At 34.2% G+C, this 23,563-nt stretch overlaps 1 protein-coding gene across 1 annotated transcript in view; it reads left to right on the top strand.

Annotated features, from left to right (window-relative positions):
* The first annotated feature begins 230 nt into the window (after positions 1-230).
* Positions 231-23,563, top strand: part of LOC103267840 (protein kinase C-binding protein NELL2-like) — a 31,463-nt gene continuing 8,130 nt past the window's right edge. The window contains exons 1-4 of the mRNA XM_008065414.2: positions 231-408; positions 9,421-9,614; positions 10,715-10,891; positions 12,356-12,580. Of these exons, the coding sequence (XP_008063605.2) occupies positions 231-408; positions 9,421-9,614; positions 10,715-10,891; positions 12,356-12,580 (774 nt within the window). The remainder of the gene's footprint in view (positions 409-9,420; positions 9,615-10,714; positions 10,892-12,355; positions 12,581-23,563) is intronic.

Genomic DNA, 23,563 nt, shown 5'->3' with positions numbered 1-23,563 from the left:
GACTATCACCAATGATTTCATTTTACGATTTAATGCCATTTGCATCAGAGGAAACTTCTAGATGTTTCTCCTGTTATGAATAACACTACTTTTTTCTGTATAGCTTTTACCAACCAAGAGGACTTTCTGGATTTTATATATTCTTAGTTTCAAGGCTTTGCTGGCATTAATAATTGTAATAGCCTTATAGCAGAATATGATAGTTTCTGTATAAGAAAAGAAACAATTTTATGAAAACCCATTTTTGTTTTATTTTTTGTCAAACAGACATCGATGAATGCTCTGATGGCTTTGTTCAGTGTGACAGCCGTGCTAACTGCATTAACCTGCCTGGATGGTACCACTGTGAGTGCAGAGATGGCTACCATGACAATGGGATGTTTTCACCAAGTGGAGAATCTTGTGAAGGTCAGTACAAGGAGAAGACCTAGAATTTAAAAACTCCTCTTGAACTTGAGAAATATATAGTAAGATCTAAATATAAGACATTAAACTAGCATTTGTTATTGGTGATTTTTACTATGTGTTTATGTAACAATGATTAGAAACACGTTAAAATCTAAACTTTTGCTTGCTAATTATGATAATTAATTTACTTCTAGATAATTAAAGTTTGGGATGCTAACCCAGTTCTCTGTAGATCTCTTGCAACAGTTGAAGAGTGTTTATAGAATGAAAAAACCCATAGTATCACATACATTTTTAAAAATGAGAGCATGCAAAAATATGACCCAAAAAACAGATAGAACAAAAAAAGATGAGGGAAGATAGAGGAAAAATGTACATAGAGGAAATACAATGATGATGTAGCCAAATATAATATAGACAGTGCATGCTATTCAGGGCTATTCCTAACATATTGCTTGCCTGGCAAAGTAAGAGATGTTTAATGACTGCTGAATGTTGGATTCATAAGGTATGGTCTCTGCTTCCAGGAAGCTTTTAATCTAATAGAAGTCGAAAATTCAATTGAATTGTATTTGTTTAATTACCATTATTTTAAAGTTATTTTTCAGTGCATTAAGAAATAACTCTGTCCTTCTCTACCCTAGATGAAGGGACACAATTTTTAGAAAACAGGCAGAGCAAGCAGACTCTAGTAAACAATTGTCTGAGAACCTATCCACCCTGAAAGTGCTTGCCATCAGAAGTCTTGGCATAGGACTGGAAAACAAAACAAAGCTCCAGAACTCATTATTTTCTCCATTTGTATTTACACCTTCATAGAGCAACAGCCTAAGAAAATAATGAGGTTAAGATGACATAGTCAGTGAAAGCCTCTGAGAATCTAACCTAAAGGAACTTGACACCTAAATGATAAGGTGTCTTTTATCCTTGGGCCTCAAAGCGTTTTCACACAGAGAGAAGTGAAACAGACTTGCGTGATAGATGCCAAAGCCCCTGGCATGCTTTGCCAGCAGCAGGAATGCTCTGGATCTTGAGCAGAGTATTCATCAGGATTTTCACAGAAATGGGAATATTGTTGCCCCACCAGGGGCTAAAACCTGGCATGTGCAAATAACCACTTAACTGCGGTCTTAGGGCTTTATCTGGCACTTATGAATGTTACAGAATGAATATTTTCAGTCCTATAAGAAATGCCAGGAACCACAGATTGCAGTTTGAAGACAGATCAACATTGGGATTTTGCTCTTCCCTGATAAGCTACTTTGCTTGTATTCTACAAGTGTCTTATTAAGATCATCTTTTTAAATTGTGTACATAATGAATATAAGCGGATTATAATAATGCAAATCATGCAGAATGTATAGATTAAAGCTGAGTATTATCTTTATTTCATCCCCTCCCCTTTTCCTTATCCTTTTCACTTATCTCTAGGGGTAACCTGTGTTTAATTTTTGTTGGTATCCTTACACATCCCTTTCTGTGCATCAAAATGTGAATAGAAAAAGACACATAGTTCTGCTGACTGTCTTACATTAAATTTGTAACTAAACTCACTATCTTTAAAAATTACGACCACAAATCTCTGGTGGGTTGTATTCATTATCTACTGCTAAATAACAAATTACCCTCAAAATTAGCAACTGAAATCAATGAACATTGTCTCACAGTTTCTGTGGATTAGGAATCTGTGCACAGTTTAGGGTGCCTCTGGTTCAAGGTCTCTCATGAAATTGCAGTCAAACTTTTGTTCAGGTCTGTAGTCTTCTTACTTGAGCTTGTCTGTGATTGAGTGGAGGAAATGGGGATCTATTTCAAGATCACTCATGTGGCTATTGGCAGACCTTGATTCCTTAACACATGGACCGCCACTGGCCTGCCTCAGGACATGGGAGGTGGCTTCTTGTAGAGTAAGCTATCTAAGAGAGTGCAGATGGCCAAGATGGGAGTCACAGTCTTTTTATAACTTCATGTCCAATGTGGCTATTCATCAATTCTCCCATTTTCTATTTGTTAGAAGCAAGTCAATAAGTCCAGCCCACATACACAAGGGTGTGAATACTAAGTGGTGAGGATCATTGGAGCCATCCTGGAAGCTACCTACTCCAAGGGCCATCAGCACATTCCAGCATTTCTGCTTAGTTACATTCCCCTCCAATTCTTTTTTTTTTTTTATTTTGAGTTGGAGTCTCTGTCGCCCAGACTGGAGTGCAGTGGCTGCTCCCAGCCACCGCAGCCTCGCCTGCTGGGCTCCGGCGATCCTTCCGCCTCAGCCTTCCAAGTAGCTGGAACTACAGGCACGTGCTACCACGCCCAGCTAGTTTTTTTTTTTTTTTTTTTAAATTTATTGTATAGATGAGGTCTCGCCAAGTTGCCCAGAGGGTCTCGAACCCGCGGGTTCAGGCAATCCACTCACCTCGGCCTCCCAAAGCGCTGGGTTTACAGGCTGAGTCACCAAGCCCGGCCTCCCTCCAATTCTTATATAGCCATTTCGTACCTCCTTCAGTTTCCTAAGACTTTGAACACCACTTCCTTTCTCTTCATTCTCTGTCAGTGGCCTGTTTAACCAAGAACATGGAATTAGTCAAAAGAAGATGGCTTCAGTTTTCCACCATTAGCCATACTAGCTTACTCTTATTTATTTCTGTATATCTGCTGCTTTTGCTCCCTCCTGCTTTAGACCCTGCCATCCACTCCTTGCATCCATCCTCTCTCACCTATTTAAGGACTTTGCCCTGTAATATTCACTTGCTCTTACACATCATTAAATGTTATTTTCCTACTACATCATTCATTTTAGTGTATACATAATCTGGAGTAGCAGCCATCTTTAAAAATGAGACAAAACAAGTAAAATATGAGTTCACTTGATGTCACCTGACTCTCCAAACATATTCCTCATTTTTCTGTTCCCTTTAGATTAAAACACTTTGAAAGAATTTTCTATGCTTGTTATCTCTACCTTCTTGCTTCCAGTGAGGCTTTAGTCTCACTGCCCTAGCTGACATTTTCCTTCCAAGATTACTAACAATTTCTATCTTGCCCAATTTACTGGTCAATTACTGTCTTCTTGCTTGAACACTCAGGCATTTGACCCAATTGATAATTTCTTTCTCTCAAAACTTAACTGTCTTCACTTGGCTTTGGGAATACCACATTTTCCTTTCTCCTACAGGTCTCCTCTTTTACCCTCCAGAGGGCTACATGTTCAAATGCCCCAAGGCTTAGGCCTTGTCAATCTTCTGTATTCATTCTCAATCCTTACATCACCAGTTTCATGGCTTAAAGTGCCATCTATATATTCCTAATTGAGACCTCTGCCCTAGCTGAAGATTTATATATCTAGTGGCCTACTAGGTATCTCAACTTGGATTTCTTAATAGGCAATTCAGACCTAATATGGTGAAAACAGAACTCTTGATTTACTCTTTAAATGCTACTTAAAAGTCCCTTAACGTGGTTCATATTTGCCTAGACCTACACCTTGGAGTCATTGTTTCTTTCTTTCTTTCCTTCACACCTCACATCCGGTACATTAACAAATCACACAATTCCAACTTCCAAAATATATTCCCAATCTGACCACGGCTTGCCACCTCTGCTTTTATCATCTTGGTCCAAGCTGTCATTACCTTTGTCAGAACTAATACAGCAGACTCTAAACTGGTCTTCCTACTTTCCCTCCAGACTCCCCTGGAGTCTTTTGTTCTATAGCACCCACAGTGGTCTAAAACTGAAGTCAGAACATGTTACTGTTCTGCTTGCACTCTTGAAGCCTTTCTACTTCTCTCAGAGTAATATCCAAACCCTGAACATGGTCAACAAGGGCCCACAACATATGCGTCCTTGGCTTTCTTATTACTCCAATGTACCCAATTGATTCCTTTGCATGTGCTGTTCATTTTGTGTAAAATGCCTTTCTCCCAGATCTTTGCATGGCTCTTCTTTCATTTAATTCAAATTTCCTCATAAACACATTCTTCTGGACTCTCAATTTATAATATACTCTGACCTCTGACACTCTGTTCACTTACCCTGCTTCACTTTTCTCATTTATACATTTTCCTGAAATTATAGTATATATTTGTTTGCTTGCTTAATACCTGTTTTAGAATGTAAGCTTCAAGGTCATAGATTTTGTTTGCTTTTCAGCTACTATATCTCCAGTGCCTGAAACAGTGCCTGGCACATAGTAGATGATAAACTTATTTGTCTAATGAAAAGATTGAGAAGGGTGATATATAGATAGTCTTTTAATCAGAAATGCATTAGGCATATAATCTATGTCAGAATTTAGATATTAGTATGACATTATATATATATATATTCAGTCCAGAGTGTAATAAGGACAATTAAACTAAAAATTAAAATTAAAATAGCACATGGTAAGTATGAAGATGTATGTAAGTAAAGGATTCTGTAAGACATCTGCATAGAAGGGGCTTTTCAAGGCAATCCCACAAACACAGAAACAATGGAAAGCCTTATTTTAAAAAAATCACTATTCTGAAAAGATGATTCTATTATTAACTACCAATAAAATGTGTAAAAATTATGATAAAATCCACTACTCTATCAGAAGACAATGTGCTCTGAAGGATTATTTTAAAAGAACTCACCTAAATTATGGGAAAAAAATGAGGATACTTCTAAACAACTATCCATTTACTACAATTCTAGTGATTTGTAGCATTGTAATATTAGTATTTAGAAAGATTCCATTTTAAGAGAATGATTATATCTGAGTAGGTGCTATTTTTCTGTTGCTTGAGGGGAAAAAAAGGCATTTCAAAGTGTACAAAGCCACAGCAATGGATTTACAATTACTCTGAAGTGGAGGATTCATAGTTGAAGGCATGAATAAATAACTGCACTCATGGTGTCACTACTGAATACTACAGATATTCGGACATTTAATCCCCAGGTGATGTGCCAGAGGGCCATTCTCCTTGTCTATACCATTTCTACCGTGCCTGAAATTTTGTCTCTTTCTCTGGGACACAACCCAGTAACATTTTTCACGTGAAAATATTTTATTTTCATGTCCACATTTCCCTTTATTGGTTTAATTTCTGGACAATTTTTAAACTTGGTGAATTTTTAAAATTTGTGACATGAAAATAATGATATTTACATGATACTATATTTTAAATATTCTGTGTAAGTCAAATATTATAAATTCACAACTTAAATCAAGAAAAAGGACACAAAGAAAAACTCTTATTCAACTCAACAGGTAGTTACTGAATATATACACAGGAGTATTGAGGTGCTTTGCTAGGCATCTGCTGCTTACAAATATAAAGGAGGGATGGTCACTGCTCTCAGCTTGTAGAAGAGATAAAAAATGTACAACAATAACTGTCATGCACAATAGAACGTAGTGAGTTTTCTAACAGACAAGAAAGCCACAAGACAAGGTGAAAAATGATTGAAAAAATTATTTGAGCTTGACAAAAAAATATAATATATTCTGTGAGGGAGCAAAAAGAAATTATTTTCTCTTTGTACCAAGGAAAGCTTCTCAGAGTACATTTGTACCTAGACTTTGTAAAGTAAGATATTATCAGCAAGTAGAGATAGGGAAAAAGTATACAAATAGAGGAAGTAACTCAAATTCTTTATTGTGAAGTTTGAGCCTGAGTCTGAAGGACTATTTTTAGGAAAGAGAATGATGAAAGTATATCAGCATCAAATCCATATTTTGGCCCAGTCCTATTTTCTGAGTTCCAGACCCACATATCCAACTACTTGCTGGAAAGCTCCACTTGGAAGCCCAGAGGAAAGTGCAGTTCAACTTATCCTAAACTGAATGCATGTCTACCTTCATCTCTGCCCTGTCTGTCACTCCCAGACAAAATCTTGCTGTTCTTTCCTTAAATAACATCAACTAAATATTCCAAGTCAGAAATCTAAACATTATTCTTGATCCCTTCCTCTTCCTAACCTTCAAAGTCAGGAAATCACAAAGTTGTTTTGATTCTATCTCGGTTGTCTCTTTCTATGCATCACCACTGCTACCACCCAGTATGGCATCATACGTGAGAGCACAAACTCGGGAGCCTGACAGTTTGGGTTCCCATCAGGGCTCTACTGACTATGTGACCTTGGGAAAGTTATATGACATTTTATGTCTCAGTTTCCTGATCTGTAAAATGGCAATAATAATTGAAACTTCAAGGGTTGTTGTAAGGATCGAATGGGTCATCGTATGAAAAGTACTCAGGATCTAGTATGTACCAATCAGTGTATGACTCTGGTTTTAATGTGTGATCATCTCTTGCCTGTACTACTGAAACAACCTATTAACTGATTTCCTGTTTCCAAATTCTAATCCACTAAAATCCATTTTCCAAAATGAAGTAAAAAACTTCCTAAAATAAAAATCAGATTGTGATTTCTTTTGCATTCCTCTAAAATGTCATTTTATTGTTTTTAATGATAAAGTTCAGATTTCTTAACATGACCTTTGCCTGGGCCCGAAATACCTCTTCAGCCATGTCCTCTGCTCTTACACTGGTCATTCCAATCATACCAACATTTCTGTTTATCTAGTATATTTTGAGAGCTCTAAACTGGGTTTTCGAACACACTCTTACCCCCAAAACACTCCAGACTACTCTTTACCCTTTCAATGCATGACTAAATCTTATTCACAAAGTAATTGACATACCTAGATAATGTATAGGCAGGAGAAAGATCCAGAAAGAGCTACCAATGTGATAGGAAGCAAGTAAGAAAAATGTATCAAGAAGAGGTTGTAAGTTAGATGAGAACTGAGGTTTGACCAATGGATTTAGCAACATTATTTCTTCAATAATCACGCACTTAAAGAGTTATCAGTATTTTTATGTTGGAATATTTATATACCAGGGTAGGTTTTTCAAATAAGAACACACACATTCTTTGTGTATATTTAATTTAAGAATCTGTTATATTAATAATAAAACTATGTATAAAAATGAATTCCAAAATTCTATGCCATTAGTCAACTGAGAAAAGTTTCTGCATTGTGAAACTCAGAGTAGATAACAAGCAGAAAAGGCAAGCTGAGTTTAAACTAATTCAGATACTGTTGGCCAGAGAGTTTATAAATAGTCCATTATGATGCTTCTGCCTACACATTTTTCCAGGTAGGGCAAGTACATGCCAGCCATTGTTGTGAGCAGCTTTTTACTCTATTTATTATAAATGTGCTTTATTTCAGTACACATAGTCTTCTGGTACCCAGACATCTCTTTTTTGTCCTCTGCAGCAAACACATGGAATCAATCTGTCGTCGTCATCGTCCCCCCACCCCCGCCACCTAAAAAAGCATTACCTGGTAGCTGAGCTTTATTTTTAAATGTCAAGTAAAATAAAATAATTGTAGAAATTCAGCCACTGACATTAGTAGAATAATATCTTTATGGTGAATATTTAAAAAACTATATAGTAAGATATGTCTGCAGAGTTTGTGGTCAAACAGATCAGATAACTATGGTTTATGTTTTTCCTACTTACTATAACTCCTAACTCTAAGAATATTTAATGGGAGACAAAGATCAACTCATCAAATGTACCATATTATTCTGAATAGAACAAATATAAACAAATTAGCAAAATTTAATTTTCTCTGACCTGAAAAAATACTTATTCACCATTGTACTTACTTTTTAAGAAATATTTCCTCATCCAATTCTCTTTTTGATCTTAGTCTATAATCATAAATCATAAACAGTATTATCCTCAACAAATAAACCTATGATAAAACTCACTGTGGTTATAATAACATTTTCAGCCATTGATCCAATTTATTGGTTTTGTTGAGATGGGAACTAATAAATATTAGGGTAAATAGAGAAATATGTGTCTTATTTTCAGAAATGCATATACAACAGAATTTAAGTATTTTAGAATTTTTAAATGTCCAAGATATTATCTTAACTTGTAAAGTCTTCAGTTAATGTTGTAGTCAAACCATGTAAGAAAGATATTTACTGAACTATATCTTTAAAATCTTCAAGGAAAATCAGTATATAGTGCCCTAGTTAATGCTGCCTTGTCTCTAACCCACTTCTGCTATGATTTAATTCTTTTGTTCTTGACCTTTGCTCAGAGGAATCAGATGAAGTAGGAAATAACTGCTTACTGCCACTCATATGAAATCTCTGAAATGTATTTTGGCTTGTGACCTTTAAATTACAGGGGTAAATAATGAATCCCATCTCTTCTTATGGGCCTGATCTGGGGTCAAGATATGTTTGCTTTTCATCTGTATGAAAATGCTTTAGGCTGTGACTGCCATGAAACAGGTGAGGCTGGGTAAGGAACGGGCAGTTGCCAGTGGAGTCATGCAGGGGACAAAATCATCATCTGAAGTGGAAAAGTTAGAACGGAGCAGATTCTTTGTGAGAGAGATGGTAATTGCTGGTGATTACTTGCCCTTCGTGGGTGAGGGACAAGGTGTAAGGACAGTGTGAAGAGACTCTGACTTTGAGGGAAGAATGCCTAGGCGGAACATTGGGAAGAGCTTCCGAGTGGGGTGGTGCAGCTGTGTGAATAGGGAGGGAAATGGAATAAAATGCCTCAGGGGCCCGTTACACTTCATCTCCCACTAAGAAGGAATTTTTCTATAATCACCAGTTTAATACTGGTGATGATATCCCCAGTAAAGCATCATAGGCACCTTTAGAATTTCCACTGCTAAACTGTTTTTGTTTGGTGAATTGAGTCATATTTTCACTTTCAAAAAATATAAATGTTTCATAAGCCTAATGGTATTTACAGAAACATTAAAGTGGAAGTTTAGCCAAGGTTATTTGGTTTTTCAAATCAAACATGATAATATTTTCCTGTGAAATCCCTAGATCATTAACGTTGCTTTAGTCAGCATTTAATCGGAAATCCATGCCTGTAAGATGAAAATTAATTTACAGTTGAATTCTTTATGTCAGGAGACAACTTGCCTGATTGCAGTTGTTTGAAATGGAGCATATTCTAAGCACACTGCATACTGCTTTTCCTTGGCTGTAGATATTGATGAATGTGGGACCGGGAGGCACAGCTGTGCCAACGATACTATTTGCTTCAATTTGGATGGTGGATATGATTGCCGGTGTCCTCATGGAAAGAATTGCACTGGGGACTGCATCCATGATGGAAAAGTTAAGCACAATGGTCAGATTTGGGTGTTGGAAAATGACCGATGCTCTGTGTGCTCATGTCAGGTTGGTATAAATAAAAAAACTTAATCAATTTTATTGAGTTGTAATTTTCATATATTTTAAGGGTGCATATAACTTGAGTTTTGACAATGCATGCGTCCATTGAACCACAGTCACAATTAACATAACAGAACATTTCCATTAACACAAATATTGCCTTTAACCCAGATACTGCCTTTGTCCTTGCCTAGTTAGTTCCGTACCACCAGATCCAGGCAAATAGTGCTTCCAGTACCTATCGATAAAACGTATATATTCTAGAGTCTCATATAAATGGAATCATATAGTATATAGTATTTTGTGTCTGGCTTCTTTCTCTTAGCATTATGTTTTTAAGATTTATTCACATTGTTACTTATATCCTGTTGAATGCTGAATAGTATTCCATTGTATGAATATACCACTGTGTGTTTATCTAAATCACTTGTTGATAAAAGTTTATAAAATGCTAATTTTTTCATAGTAACAATATCATATTTGAATAAATGCATACATGAAGTCAGAATGGACATGCCATGAGCCAAGAGTGAAAAATATCTATTGAGGATATAGTTCAGATTTAGAGAGATGTTCTATGTACCCAGTTAATAGCTACTTAAATTATAGTTAAATGAATAATATTATATACCAGTCTCTCAACTAACATAAAAAACTGATAACAGTTTGTTCAAAAACATAAGGTTTAAGATATTCTTAGCAATATATAAAACTTATTAACTAGCCACCAAATACTAACATATATGACCTCACACACGACAAAATTTAGTTAGTATTCAAATTACTATACTAACATACAAATTCATGTATATTTATATATAAATGGACTCATATACTCATAAGGACTATGCAATGGTTATCATTTTGTACTGACAATTTCTGGAAATTTTTTCCTGATTAAGTCATTTGAGGAGTGGTATGTAGAAAGGAAATTGGAAGTCCTCTGACTTAGTACTGTCTATGTATTAGCTACAAAATGGAATTTTAGAGAAAATGTATTTTGTTGGATAAACAGTGTGAATTATTTTAACTTTCAAATCACGGTATATATAATGTGTTTTGAGACGTGGAGTCTTTTGGTAATTGTTTTTTACTTTTTCATGCAGAATGGGTTTGTGATGTGTCGACGGATGGTCTGTGACTGTGAGAATCCCACAGTTGATCTTTTTTGCTGCCCTGAATGTGACCCAAGGCTTAGCAGTCAGTGCCTACATCAAAATGGGGAAACCTTGTACAACAGCGGGGACACCTGGGTCCAGAATTGTCAACAGTGCCGTTGTTTGGTAAATTTAGCTATGTGAAATGAAGGGAAAGTCTAGGCCCAGAATTTAAATAGGAAAGCAACTCTGCCCTCCCTCTCTGCCAGGACCCAGCACCTGGCCACAATGTTGTCAGTTATAAAAAGTGAACCAGGTTATGATGATGAAGTGATGGTTATACTATCAAGATCCAAGAAAAAATATTCTGAGGTAGAGTGGTAAACCACATTGTGCATTATTTCACTGACAGTAGTGTCTCTTTCAGAAATATTGCCATAACTCGGAAGAAGAAATTTCCATCCAATGTAGGCTTACTCAAAGGCAATTATGGATAGAATTATGGCATTGTGAGGAAAACCGTTCTTTTTCCAAGTAGAACTTTTGTTAACCCATTTCTATCATTCTTAGGTAAAGCAAAACAAACAAAAATTCACTTATCTTTTTTCCCTTCTAAAGATATTACTAATTGGCACCTTGCTTTGTACATAATATGAATATGCAATAAATATGTATTAGAATAGAATTTCTATTTCTATTTCTGAAACTGTTACTTGAAAGAATAGTTAAAAAGAAAGTAAAGATTTGATAAAGTCTTTTTTCAGTAGGCTAAATTTTTTATTTCTTTCTCATAGTGTAAATGAATAGGAAAATTTGTCTGTGTCTTTATAGCAGAAAGTTTCACAGAAGATGCTACTTTTAAAGTTATGGCCAGTTCCGTTGTATTTGTGTGAGGATATTTTTAAGGCAAAACTTTTTTGTTCCTTGCTTTTTATACTTTCAACGCAAAAATCAATTGAAAGAGCAAGGTCAGTTTCTGTGCCTGAAGGCTGTTTTCATCTCCCAAACCATGAGATTCAGAATTATGAAGGAATAGGAAACAGGTGGGAACTATATTTTTTAAAGATCCAATTCACACAATTTTCCCATGTGGAATAAAAAAGAGTGAAATCAATTCCTTTTTTTTTTTTTTTTTTTTACTTTTCAGTCCCTACATGAGAAATGTATACATGAATAAAGAAAAACCACCGTACGCCCTTCACATTTTAGTTTATTTTCTTGAAAATGGACAAAACTTTATGCATAAAGAAATAAATGAAAAGTTTGAAAAAAATATCAATAGAATGCAAAAGGCATTGCATGGGAAAAATTAAACAAAACCTCTTCCACGTCCTCCACATTAAATAATTATTTTTTGTTGTGGGAAAGACAAGGCATGCACATTTGATTGTTTCAAGAGAAATGTTTTTCTTCTGTTTTATTGCTGCTCTTGTCTAACCCTTGAAGATGGTTTAAAAATCCAGCTGCAGTATAGGTTTCATCATTCTGACAGGACTTTTGTAGATTCCCTGCAAGATTCACGGGCTTTGAAGATTTAAGTATAGTATCAATCAAATAAATTGAGTATTAAGTAAACACTATGCTTCGCCCCTTTTTCCCGGCTTCCCTCCATTTGCTCCTTCCTCTCCTTCTGCCCTGTTTTCCGTATAGCAGGGGGAAGTTGACTGTTGGCCCCTGCCGTGCCCAGACGTGGAATGTGAATTCAGTGTTCTCCCGGAGAGCGAGTGCTGCCAGCGCTGCGTTACAGACCCTTGCCAGGCCGACACCATCCGCAATGACATCACCAAAACTTGCCTGGATGAGATGAATGTGGTGCGCTTCACCGGATCCTCTTGGATCAAGCATGGCACTGAGTGTACTCTCTGCCAGTGCAAGGTAAAGCCCATTACATTTAAGTAGTGAGCTCTTTGCCAGCTGCATCCATAGCTAATAGATATTAATGCGCTTAACCTGGACAATTCCCCCCCCACTTTATTGCTCAAACAGAAGTGGAAGAGTGCCACTCAGCTTTATTAGTTCCAGGGCAGGCTACCATGTGCCTCCTCTGATGTATATTCAGAGGGAAAGAGAGTGCATGGGCTGAAACCAGTATGATCAGTTATTTATATCTCTAGATTAGAAAAAAGCTACTTAAATTTTCCTGAGTATCTGACTTTATATACATCTTTTAAAAACGGAAACAAACTTTATGTCTCCTTTTTCACGATGGAAGACAATATTATTTTATTGATTTTTATCTGATTCTTTTATAAAGTCTGTAAGGTATATTGAAGTCGATTTATTACATTTTCCAAAGTGGAAATCAATGTGGCAAAATGGGCACATTTCTTGGTTTGTTGTGGTCAGTTACACTGAGGTGAAAAATTTAAGATCTGTTGTTAACCATATTTTATTTCCACAGTTGGAGAAACATCATTACAAATTTTTTCTCCTTATTCTCATAGGAAAATAGAGCATTGTGCCTTTTACTTCAATGAGAGTACAAATACAGTTAACGTAGGCAAAAGAATATAGAGTTCATAGATGGTAACAAAGTTGAAAGCATTCTAATTTGATTACTTTTCCTATAAAAATTTAATTTAGTGGCCATTGTGCTTAATCGTAATAATTTTGGAATAGCACTAAAACTAAATAAATAATCTGAAGGCTTAACAATAACAACAAAACAGCAGAGATGTCAGATTTTTCTCAGCATAATATAGCAAGATATGTATAACTGCTCTGGTTTTTTAAGTGAGCATTTCTATTTTGAAAAAATTTTTCCATAGAGCAATTTAATTTACATTCACTTAGTACAAATTCTTACCAGTGTGGCTCAATGTAACAGGAAAAAGAAATATAAAATGTTTTAAGCTTTAAGATACCATTTTTATCTATTTCAAACTCAAATTTCTAGCTCTTTCGATCAGGGCAATTTGTCAATCAAGCAAAGCTTTTTGAGTGAACATTTATTGCTGTTTTCTGAAATGTATTAGCAAATTTCAAAGTTACTATTACTAAAAGTTACTAATAATGTATGTGCAATGTTCCTTTAATATTCCTTTTTAATATGAGTATACTTAGTCCAAATCTTCAAACTTCAGCATTAATGACTAACAGGGAAATACTTTCTGACATTTAATTACCAAATAGGGTTGACTTCTCTTACACCCTTAATCTAAATGTGAGATTATTGTTCTGAGCAGTGGTAACAAAAATATGTACCAGATGATGGATGAAAATCAAATATAGCACAGACAGGTACTTTCAGTAAGAAAAATGCATTCAGTAATAGGCAGGAAAACATAAGGCTGTTTTCTGGGGTAGAGAGCATGAATGCGCTTATCATTCACTACCTTATAAACTACTAGAATCTTTCAGCTCTTGGTAGAAATATATTCCAGAAAGTGTATTTTGATATTAAAGTCATTTCTTCTTGTCAGATAAGTTTTGAGTCTTAGAGGTTACTGTTAGATGCCACCTTTACCCTCATTATTAAATATGAGTGAAAAAATATGCTCAATTTTGTCAAATTTATTCCCATACTTATTTTCATTGCATTTATTTTGAAAATATGCAAAACTGTCTCAAGGTATTGCACTGGAAGTAAGCATTCTTCACAACTTGGTGCTTTCAAAGCAGTTTTATTTATTCCCTTCCATTCTATTCCCCTCTGAGTTATTTGTTTTTAGTAGATAAATACAGACCGTGTGGGGCATTGTGCTTGTACCAGAGGTTATAATGGCAAGCAAAAACAGACACAGAAAATTTCTGGAAATTATTGTCTAGTATCATGGTGTATAGAGCTACCTTGTTCAATATGCTAGTTAGTAGCCACCTGTGGCTATTGAAATTTAAATTAATTAAAATTAATAATATTAAATTTTAATTCCTTAGTTACACCAGCCACATTTTAATTACCCACTAGCTGTTTGTGGCTATTGGCTATCATATTAGACAGCACAGGGAGAGAATGTTTTTATAATCACAGTATGTTTTATTGAACAGACCTAGTCCAGAGGTAAAGACTACTGTCTCTGGAATCAGGATGTCTGAATTCAAAGTCTAGTCAACCAAACTAACTATATGACCACGGGGACGTTTCTTGATTTCTCTGTAGCTGACTTTGCTCACCTGAAAAAATAGGAATAATAATAATACCTACCTGGGAATTATAATATTTCCTACTTGAAAGGGCGCTATAAGAATTGAGTGAGAGAATTCATACAAAAAAGTTTCATGTAGTGCTCAGTACATTGAGAGTAAATATGCAACAAATGCTGGTGATTATTATTGTTGATAGTGGAGTAAATAGACATTAATAAAGTCATGACACACACAAGGACAACATTAAAGATGTCTTCAAATTTAATTTGCTTAGATTTAAAAAAAAAACTTTCTCCATTCAGAAATAAAACTCTTGAGTCAAAAGTGAATTAAAATGGTCTCCTTTCCTAAATCTTGTAGAGGAGCACCCTTTATTTAGAATGCTTTGAGCTTCAAATAACAAAGAGGGTTGTATCCAATTGAGAAATAAGGAGGTGAGAGGGATTAGTGTCCCTTAATAATAACTGAGCAGGAAACCTTGAAAATTGGTAATCACAGGTCAATTTACTAGGGAAACTGTAGATATTATGCTGAGGTGAGGTATGGAAAAATTGGTGTTTTATAAGGCTAGAATTCCCGACTTCCTAAATATTGCCCTTATCTATCAAAAACTGCAAACTTGAAGTTGTAAAAGTGAACCTCTGTTCTAACATTAGAATAGATAACTAGATCTATCTACAGAAAAAAATACCCATATATGAGAAACATTATAATAAAACTTTTAATATATGATCAGGAGAGCTTTGCAGGTCAATGGTGGAAAAATATTATTCCATAAGTAATTAAAAGGCTGGATAACAAATTGGGGGAAATAATTTTTTATTATTATTATGTTGTATATCAAAGCAAATTTCACATGGAAAAATGTTGACTATTAAAAATATATAATTAAATATTTATCAAAATTTGCCTTTTCAAATTTAGTAGTGGTAAAATATACCTCAAATAAGAAGTGTGGCCTTCTATAGATAAAATAAACAACAAAAAAAGTTGCAACTAGATATTAGAAAAATAGTTTTAGCAGATTTCATTTCTTTGTTAAATTAAATACACATAAGAATTAATAAGAAAAGCACTTATTTCCCAATAAATAAATCAGCAAAGGATGAATAAACACTTCACTGAAAAAAGTACAGCTATTAAATCATTCAACCTTTAAATAACTGAAACAAATATAAACTAAATGACAAATTATTGTTTTCACACATTATGGTAAAATAAAAGTCTCACAATAATTTCTGATGTTGACAGACATGTACTGGAATGGTTATTCTTATTCACTGTTAATGTAATTGAAAAATACATATTAATAGCCACACATACAATTTCCTTTCCTCCCGAACACACAATTATCTTTGACCTTTTAATCTCAAGTCCAAGAATCTAACCTAAAGAAATAATATAAAATATAAAATAAGCTATATATGTTGCAATATTCAACTCAAGATTATTAGTCATGCAGAATCAAGAAAGAAACCAATTTTTCCAACAATAGAGGATAGTTAAATAAATTATAGTAACTCTATGAAATGTAATTATGATATGACATATGATATATCATATGATATATTATATTATATCATATAATAGCCTCATATATTATATTCATGAGTATAATATATTGTATCAATATATCATCAATATGTTATATGATATAACATTTAATATTCTATCTGATGATTTAATATTCTAATTGCATATATTTGATTATTACATGATATTCATCCATCAAAGTAATAGCAATGCTTATAATAAAAATGAAAATATAATATATGATTATATATTCATTTGACTCCAAGAAAGTTGAAAATAAAAGAATGTAGACTCTATTAAAACATGGTGAAATACTGATAGTAGCAGGATTAAAAATATAACTGAAAATTAAAAGGGTAGTGTTTGCTCATCTTAATTTGTAGAGTTCAGCATGAAGAATGACAATGACTTCTTCAACAATAAATATAGCCATAAATAGCAGGATCTTTAAGGAAACTTATTTTACTGTGTCATTATGTGAAATTAATTACTTTTTATAATTAGTTTAAATAATGTGTTCACTATTTCTATTAGTAAGACAAAGTTTCATTGAGTTGCTTCTTATTTTAGTTTTTTTCAAAGTAATATTTATTACAATGAAATTCACAGGTAAGTGTATAATTTTCTGAGTTTGATAAATCAAAATACAAAATATATTCAATACTCCAGAGAATACCTTTGTGTCCCCTTTCAGGTAATACCACTTTCAACTTGCAGCCTTAATTTATTTCTTCATAACAAATTCACTTTTTAATTTTAAAATCTCATATAAATAGAATCACTCTCAATTATGTCTTCTGTTGAACTGACATTTTTTGTTATGTAATGTCTCTTCTTATCTCTAGCAAGTCTTCTTGACTTGAAATCAATTTTGTCTGCTATTCATTTAGCCACACAGTATATTATTTTGATCCATCTACTTCCAATCTATCTGTGGTTTTATATTTAGAATGCATTCATAGATAATGTATAGTTAGTTCTCATTTTTTACCCAGTGTAACAATCTGTATGTTTTAATTGTTTAGTCTACTTACCTTTAATGTAATTTTTGGCATTAATGAATTTAAGACTACAGTTTTGTCATTTGTTTTCTATTTGTCCCATCCATATTTTATGCCCCTATTCATCCATTTCTGCCTTCTTTTTGTTTAATAGCATTTTAATTTATATTTTCATGCTTTTTTGTATTTTAAACTATAAATCTTTATATTATTATTTTATTTATTGTTCTAGAAATTACAGGAAATATTAACTGATTGCATTATAATTGGATTTAGTATTATACTATTTATATAAAATGTTTAAGAACTTTGCAACTGTGTAATTTTATTTTTCCAAACTTTGTGCTGGAATAACCACATATTTTACAAATCTGTACACTATAATTCCTACAATTCCATATTATTTTTTACTTTAATCATATGTCTTTTAAGAAAATTAAGTGCAAAAAAGGGTATATTTTATATTTATCCATATATAGCATTCCTCCCCCCATCCACAGGGATATATTACAAGACCCCAAATGGGTGCCTGAAACCACAATAGTGTTGAACCCTATATATACACTGTATTTTTTTCTATTCTTAAACACCTGTGATAAATTTTAATTTATAAATTAGACACAGTAAGGGATTAATACCTTAATAAAATACAATAACTATAATAATATACTTAATTAAAAATTATGTGAATTTGGTTTCTCTCTTCTGTCTCTCTCTGTCTCTGTCTCTTTCTCTGTTTCTTTCTCTCTCTAAATATTTTAATGTGCCATACTCACTTATTTTCATACCATGGTTAACCACAAGAAACTGGGTCTGGGAAAAGCAAGGCAGAAGACAAGGAAGGACTACTGGATTTACCATTTCTAGTACTCTTTCCACTTATATATCAAAGTCTCCATCTGGTGTCATTGTCTTCAGCTTAAATAATCCTTTAGAATTTTCCATATTGCTGGCCTGCTTGTAACAAATTCTCTCAACTCTTATGTACCTGAAAATATCTTTATCTTTGAAGGATTTTACTGGATATGGAATCAGCATTGACAGATTTGTTTCTAGTAGTTTAAAGCTGATAATCCATTGTTTCCTAATTTCCATCATTTCTGATTCAATCATCATTTATTCCTTTGTGTGCAATGTTCATTTTTCCCTTCTCTATATCCCTTCACAGTTCTCTATCTTTGGTTGTTAGCAGTTTGACGCTGATGCACTTAGGTCTGATTTTGTTTTTCTGGTGTTTCCTAGACTTTTTGGATGTCTAAGTTGATGTGATTCCACCAGACTTGAGAAAATGTGAGCCATTATTTCTTCACATATTTTGTCTGCCACATTTTCTGTCTTCTAGTTTTCTGGTACTTCAATTACACATGTTTTAGATGGTTTAATTATCCTGAAGGTCATTAAAGTTCTATTTTTATCTCATTATTTTTTCTTTTTGCTTTATTTAATGATTGGATACTTTCTATTGCTTTGTCTTCACATTTACTGACTCTTCTACCATCTCTAATCTGCCACTAAGTTCATCCAGTGACTCTTTTCATTTCAGAAATTGCATTTTTCAGTTTCAGAATTTCCACTTTTTAAAAATAGTTTAATTTCTCTGCTGAAATTTTTCATCTGTTTGTTCATTATGACTATCCCTTGTTATACCTTTGAACATATTTATAATAGATAGTTTCCTTTCTTTGTCTTCTAAATACAACTTCTGGATTATCTTGGAGTTATTTTCTATTCATTACTTTTTCTCTTGAGTAAGAGCCACATTTTTCTGTTTTTCTTCAAATATCTATTAATTTATATGGCATATTGTATATCACGGAGGATATGTAGTATAGACCCTAGGTTCAATTGACTTCTTCTGAAGAATGCTTTTGTTTTAGGAGGTTGAAAATTACAATCACCTTGAATTCACAGGAACTTGTCTTTATACTAGTTAGGTGGGTCTATTTCAAATTTGCCTACAGTTTTAGGGTGAATCTCTTAATCCTTAGACATTGTTTTATTCCTAATTTTGGCCCTTTTGGGCTTTCAGTGGAAGGCTTAAATTCTTTGCTTGTTTGTTTTTATTTTTAATTGACAAATAGTAATTTTGCATAATTATAGGGTACAAAGTGATATTTTGTTACATGAAAACAATGTATACTGACCTATTCAGGTTAATTAGAATATTCATCACCTCAAACATTTATTATTTCTTTGTGTTAGGAAAATTCAAAATCCTCTCTTCTAGCTATTTGAAAATATACATAAATTATTGTTAACTGTAGTCACTCTACAGTGGTAAAAAACACTAGAACTTATTTCTCCTATCTAGCTGTGATTTGGTATTCTTTAATAAACCTCTCCCTATCCTGCTCCTCCTATTGTTTCTGGCCTCTAGTGTTCATTTTTCTACTCTCTACTTCTGTGAGATCAACTTTCCTACCTTCTACATGTGAGTGAGAGCATGTGTTCTTTATCTTTTTGTGCCTGACCTATTTCATTTAATGTAATATCCTCCAGGCTCATCCATGTTGCTGTGAATGACAGGATTCTGTCTTTCTTATGGTCAAATTATATATTAAATTAAAATATATATTAAATTAAATTAAAATATATATCACATTTTCTTCATCCATTTATCTGTTGATGGATACTTAGGTTGATTCTTTGATTATTTTTAGTAGTGCTGCAATAAATATAGGAATGCAGATATCTCTCTAATATACTGATTTCCTTTCCTTTGGATTTGCTCCTAGTAGCGAGTGGTATGGCTGGATGATATGATGTTTCTATTTTTAGTTTTTTGAGAAACTTCTATATTGTTTTTTGTAATGACTATACTGATGTCCACCAACAGTGTATAAGAGTTCCCTTTTCTGTGTATTATCACCAGCATTTATTCCTTTTTGTCTTTTGATGATAGGCTTTCTAAATGGGATGATCTGATATCTTATTATGGTTTTGACTTGCATTTCCATGTTGATTGTGTTGCTAAGCATTTTTTATGTGCTTGTTGGATGTTTATATGTCTTCTTTTGATAAATGTCTATTCAGATCCTTTGCCCTTTAAAAAATTTGATTATTTGTAGATTTTTTGCTATTGAGTTGTTTGACTTTCTTGTATATTCTGGAAATTAATCCCTTTTTAGATGAATAGTTTGCAAATATTTTCTCCCATTCAGTGGGTTGTCTCTTCACGCTGGTTGATTGTTTCCTTTGCTTTGCAGAGGTTTTTTAGTTTGATATAGTCCAATTTGTCTTTTTTTGTTTTTGCTACCTGTGCTTTTGTGATCTTAGCCATAGACTCTTTGCCTAGACCAGCATCCTGAAGCATTTCCCCTGTGTTTTCTTCTCATATTTTTATAGTTTTCAGTCTTAAGTGGTTAGTCCATTTTGAGTTGATTTTTGTAGATGGTGATAGATGGGGTCAAGAGAAGGCATGAATTGATTATCAATTCTTCCTAAATTGGGAGGACACAGCATTTGTACACTGCTGTTTACAGTGAGCAGCTTCTGAAATCTCTTCCCAGATATTTAAACTTGTGGTTCTCTAATTGTTTCTTTTGAGTCTCTTCTGTAATTCAAGAACCAACCAAGGATTTGAGGGAAATTATATGCTGATTCACTTCTTCCTTTATAGATATTTTGCTCTTAATTTCCAGCCATTCTGACAGCCCTCAAGTTATCCTCTAACAACTCAGGCCTATAAGATTTTAACTTTCTGCTTGTGTTATAGATGTCTCAAGCTGCATAGACTAGGGGGAATACCAAGTAAAAATGAGTCTCACACAGTACATATCCCCTTTGTCAAAGGTTAAAACCACTCTGGTGTCTGCCTGACACTCTCCATTACTTTCAATTGTTATTTTTATGTTTTGTCCAGATTTTATAGCTATTATCAATATATTAGTGTTATATAAGAAACTATGCCATTACTAAAACTGGAACCCTAGTGAGATGTTTTATTAATTATTTGTGTATGAACTATGTATCCTTAATTAAAGAGCTGCCATTGGTATGGTTTGTAGAATATTTATCCTGTTATAGCAGAATATATTCATATGGAATAAGAAAAACATTCCTGGAGATTGTGGAAAATAAAGATTCCCTTCCTAAAGCATACTTATGGGCACAATACTAAGGGCTTCTTCCCCACAGGATTTTCTTTTTATTATTATTATAAAGATGTGGGGCACAATTCAGGGTTAGGTATGCAAATATTGATTATTCAGGTACCCTTGTTGATGAAGTATGCCCCTCCCTCCCCTAGCAGTTTCCCTCAACTGCCAATCCCAGCCTCCCTCTCCTGACAGCTTCCCACTACTGCCAATCCCTTTCTTATAGTATTATAATTATTCAAGGTCTGCTTATGAGTGAGAACATATGGTACTTTTTTCTTTGTTTCTGGGATAGATTACTGAGTATGATCAACTTTAAATCCATCCAAGTTGTTGCAAAGTCCATATGTTTGTCCTTCTTTATGGCTTCATAATATTCCATTGTGTATATGTACCATATTTTTTAATCCAGTCCAGTTTTGATGGGCAACATGGTTGGTTCCATGTTGTTGCTATTGTGAATAGAGCTGCAACAAACATATGTGTGCAGATATCTTTTTTGTAAATGATTTGAGTCCCTCCAGGTATATTCCCAATAGGGGAATTGCTGGGTCATAGGGAAGGTCAATTTCTAGTTCTTTCAGACATTGCCACACTGTCTTCCAAAGAGGCTGCACTAGTTTGCATTCCCACTAGCAGTGTAGAAGCGTTTCTTTTTCTCCACATCTTCGCCAGATCGGTTGTTGTTTGTTTTATTAGTAATGGCCATTCTTACTGGGGTTAGGTGGTATCTCAGTGTGGTTTTGATTTGCATTTCTCTGATGACGAGTGAGGCTGGGCACTTTATCATGTGTCTGTTGGCTGCCTGTATATCTTCTTCTGAGAAGTGTCTATTCATTTCTTTTGCCCACTTTTTAATGGGGGCTGTTTGTTGTTTTCCTTTCAGCGCATTTGAGTTCCTTGTAGATCCTAGATGTTAGACCCTCATCAGATATACAGTAGGCAAATATTTTTCCCCATTCTGTGGGCTGTCTCTCTGCTCTTTTGGTGGTTTACTTTGATTGTTGAAGTGATTCAGTTTGATGAGGTCCGCTTGTCTATCTTATTTCTTAAGGTATGGGCATTTAGGGTTCTAAATAGGAACTGGTTGCCAGTTTCAATTTCCATAAAGGTGTCTCCTGCATTTTTTAAGATTCTTGTAGTTTGAGGTTTTACGTTTAGGTCTTTGATCCATTTAGAGTTAATTTTTGTGTATGGTGATAGGTAGGGGTCCTGTTTCAGTCTTCTGCATGTGATCAGCCAGTTTTCTCAGCACCATTTACTGAATAGGTTCTCCTCTCCCCAGTGGTTGTTGTTAGAGGCTTTGTCAAAGATGAGTTGGTTGAGAAATTGAGGCTTTGCTTCCAAAATCTCTGTCCTGTTCCATTGGTCTATGTGCCTGTTCTTATACCAATACAAAGCTGTTTTGATTACCGTAGCCTTACAGTATTGTCTGAAATCTGGAAGTTCAATACCTCCTTCATTTTTTGTTTGTTTGTTTCTTTTTACTAAGGATTGTTTTAGCTATTCGTGATCATTTGTATTTCCATATGAATTTCTGTATTGTCATTTCCAGCTCTGAGAAGAATAATGTTGGTAACTTAATGGGTATTGTGTTGAATCTGTAGATTGCCTGTGGTAGGATGGACATTTTAACAATGTTGATTCTTCCTATCCATGAGTATGAAATATTTTTCTATTTGTTTGTGTCTTCTTGGATTTCTTTGATCGGTGTTTTGTAGTTCTCATTGTAAAGGTCTTTCACTTCTCTAGTTAGGAGATGCTGAGGTATTTCATTTTTGTGTGTGGCTATTGTGAATGGGATTGTGCTTTTAATCTGGTTCTCTGCCTGCTTGTTGTTGGTGTATAGGAATGCAACTGTCTTTTGCACATTTATTTTGTACCCTGAGACTTTGCCAAAGTCCTTTATCAGTTCAAGCAGGTTTTTGACAGATTCTCTTGGATTTTCAAGGTATAGGATCATATAGTCAGCTAAGAGGGATAACTTGACTTCCTCTCTTCCTATTTTAATATCCTGATTTCCTTCTCTTGTCTAATTGCCCAGGACTTCCAACACAATGTTGAACAAGAGGGGCGAGAGTGGGCAGCCTTGTCTTGTTCCAGTTATCAGGGGAAATGTTTCAAGTTTCTGTCCATTTAGC

This window comes from Carlito syrichta, unplaced genomic scaffold, assembly GCF_000164805.1.
Source record: "Carlito syrichta isolate Samal-C Ts95f unplaced genomic scaffold, Tarsius_syrichta-2.0.1 Scaffold308296, whole genome shotgun sequence".
NCBI classification, from domain to species: Eukaryota; Metazoa; Chordata; class Mammalia; order Primates; family Tarsiidae; genus Carlito; species Carlito syrichta.
This window is presented reverse-complemented; position numbering and strand designations above follow the sequence as displayed.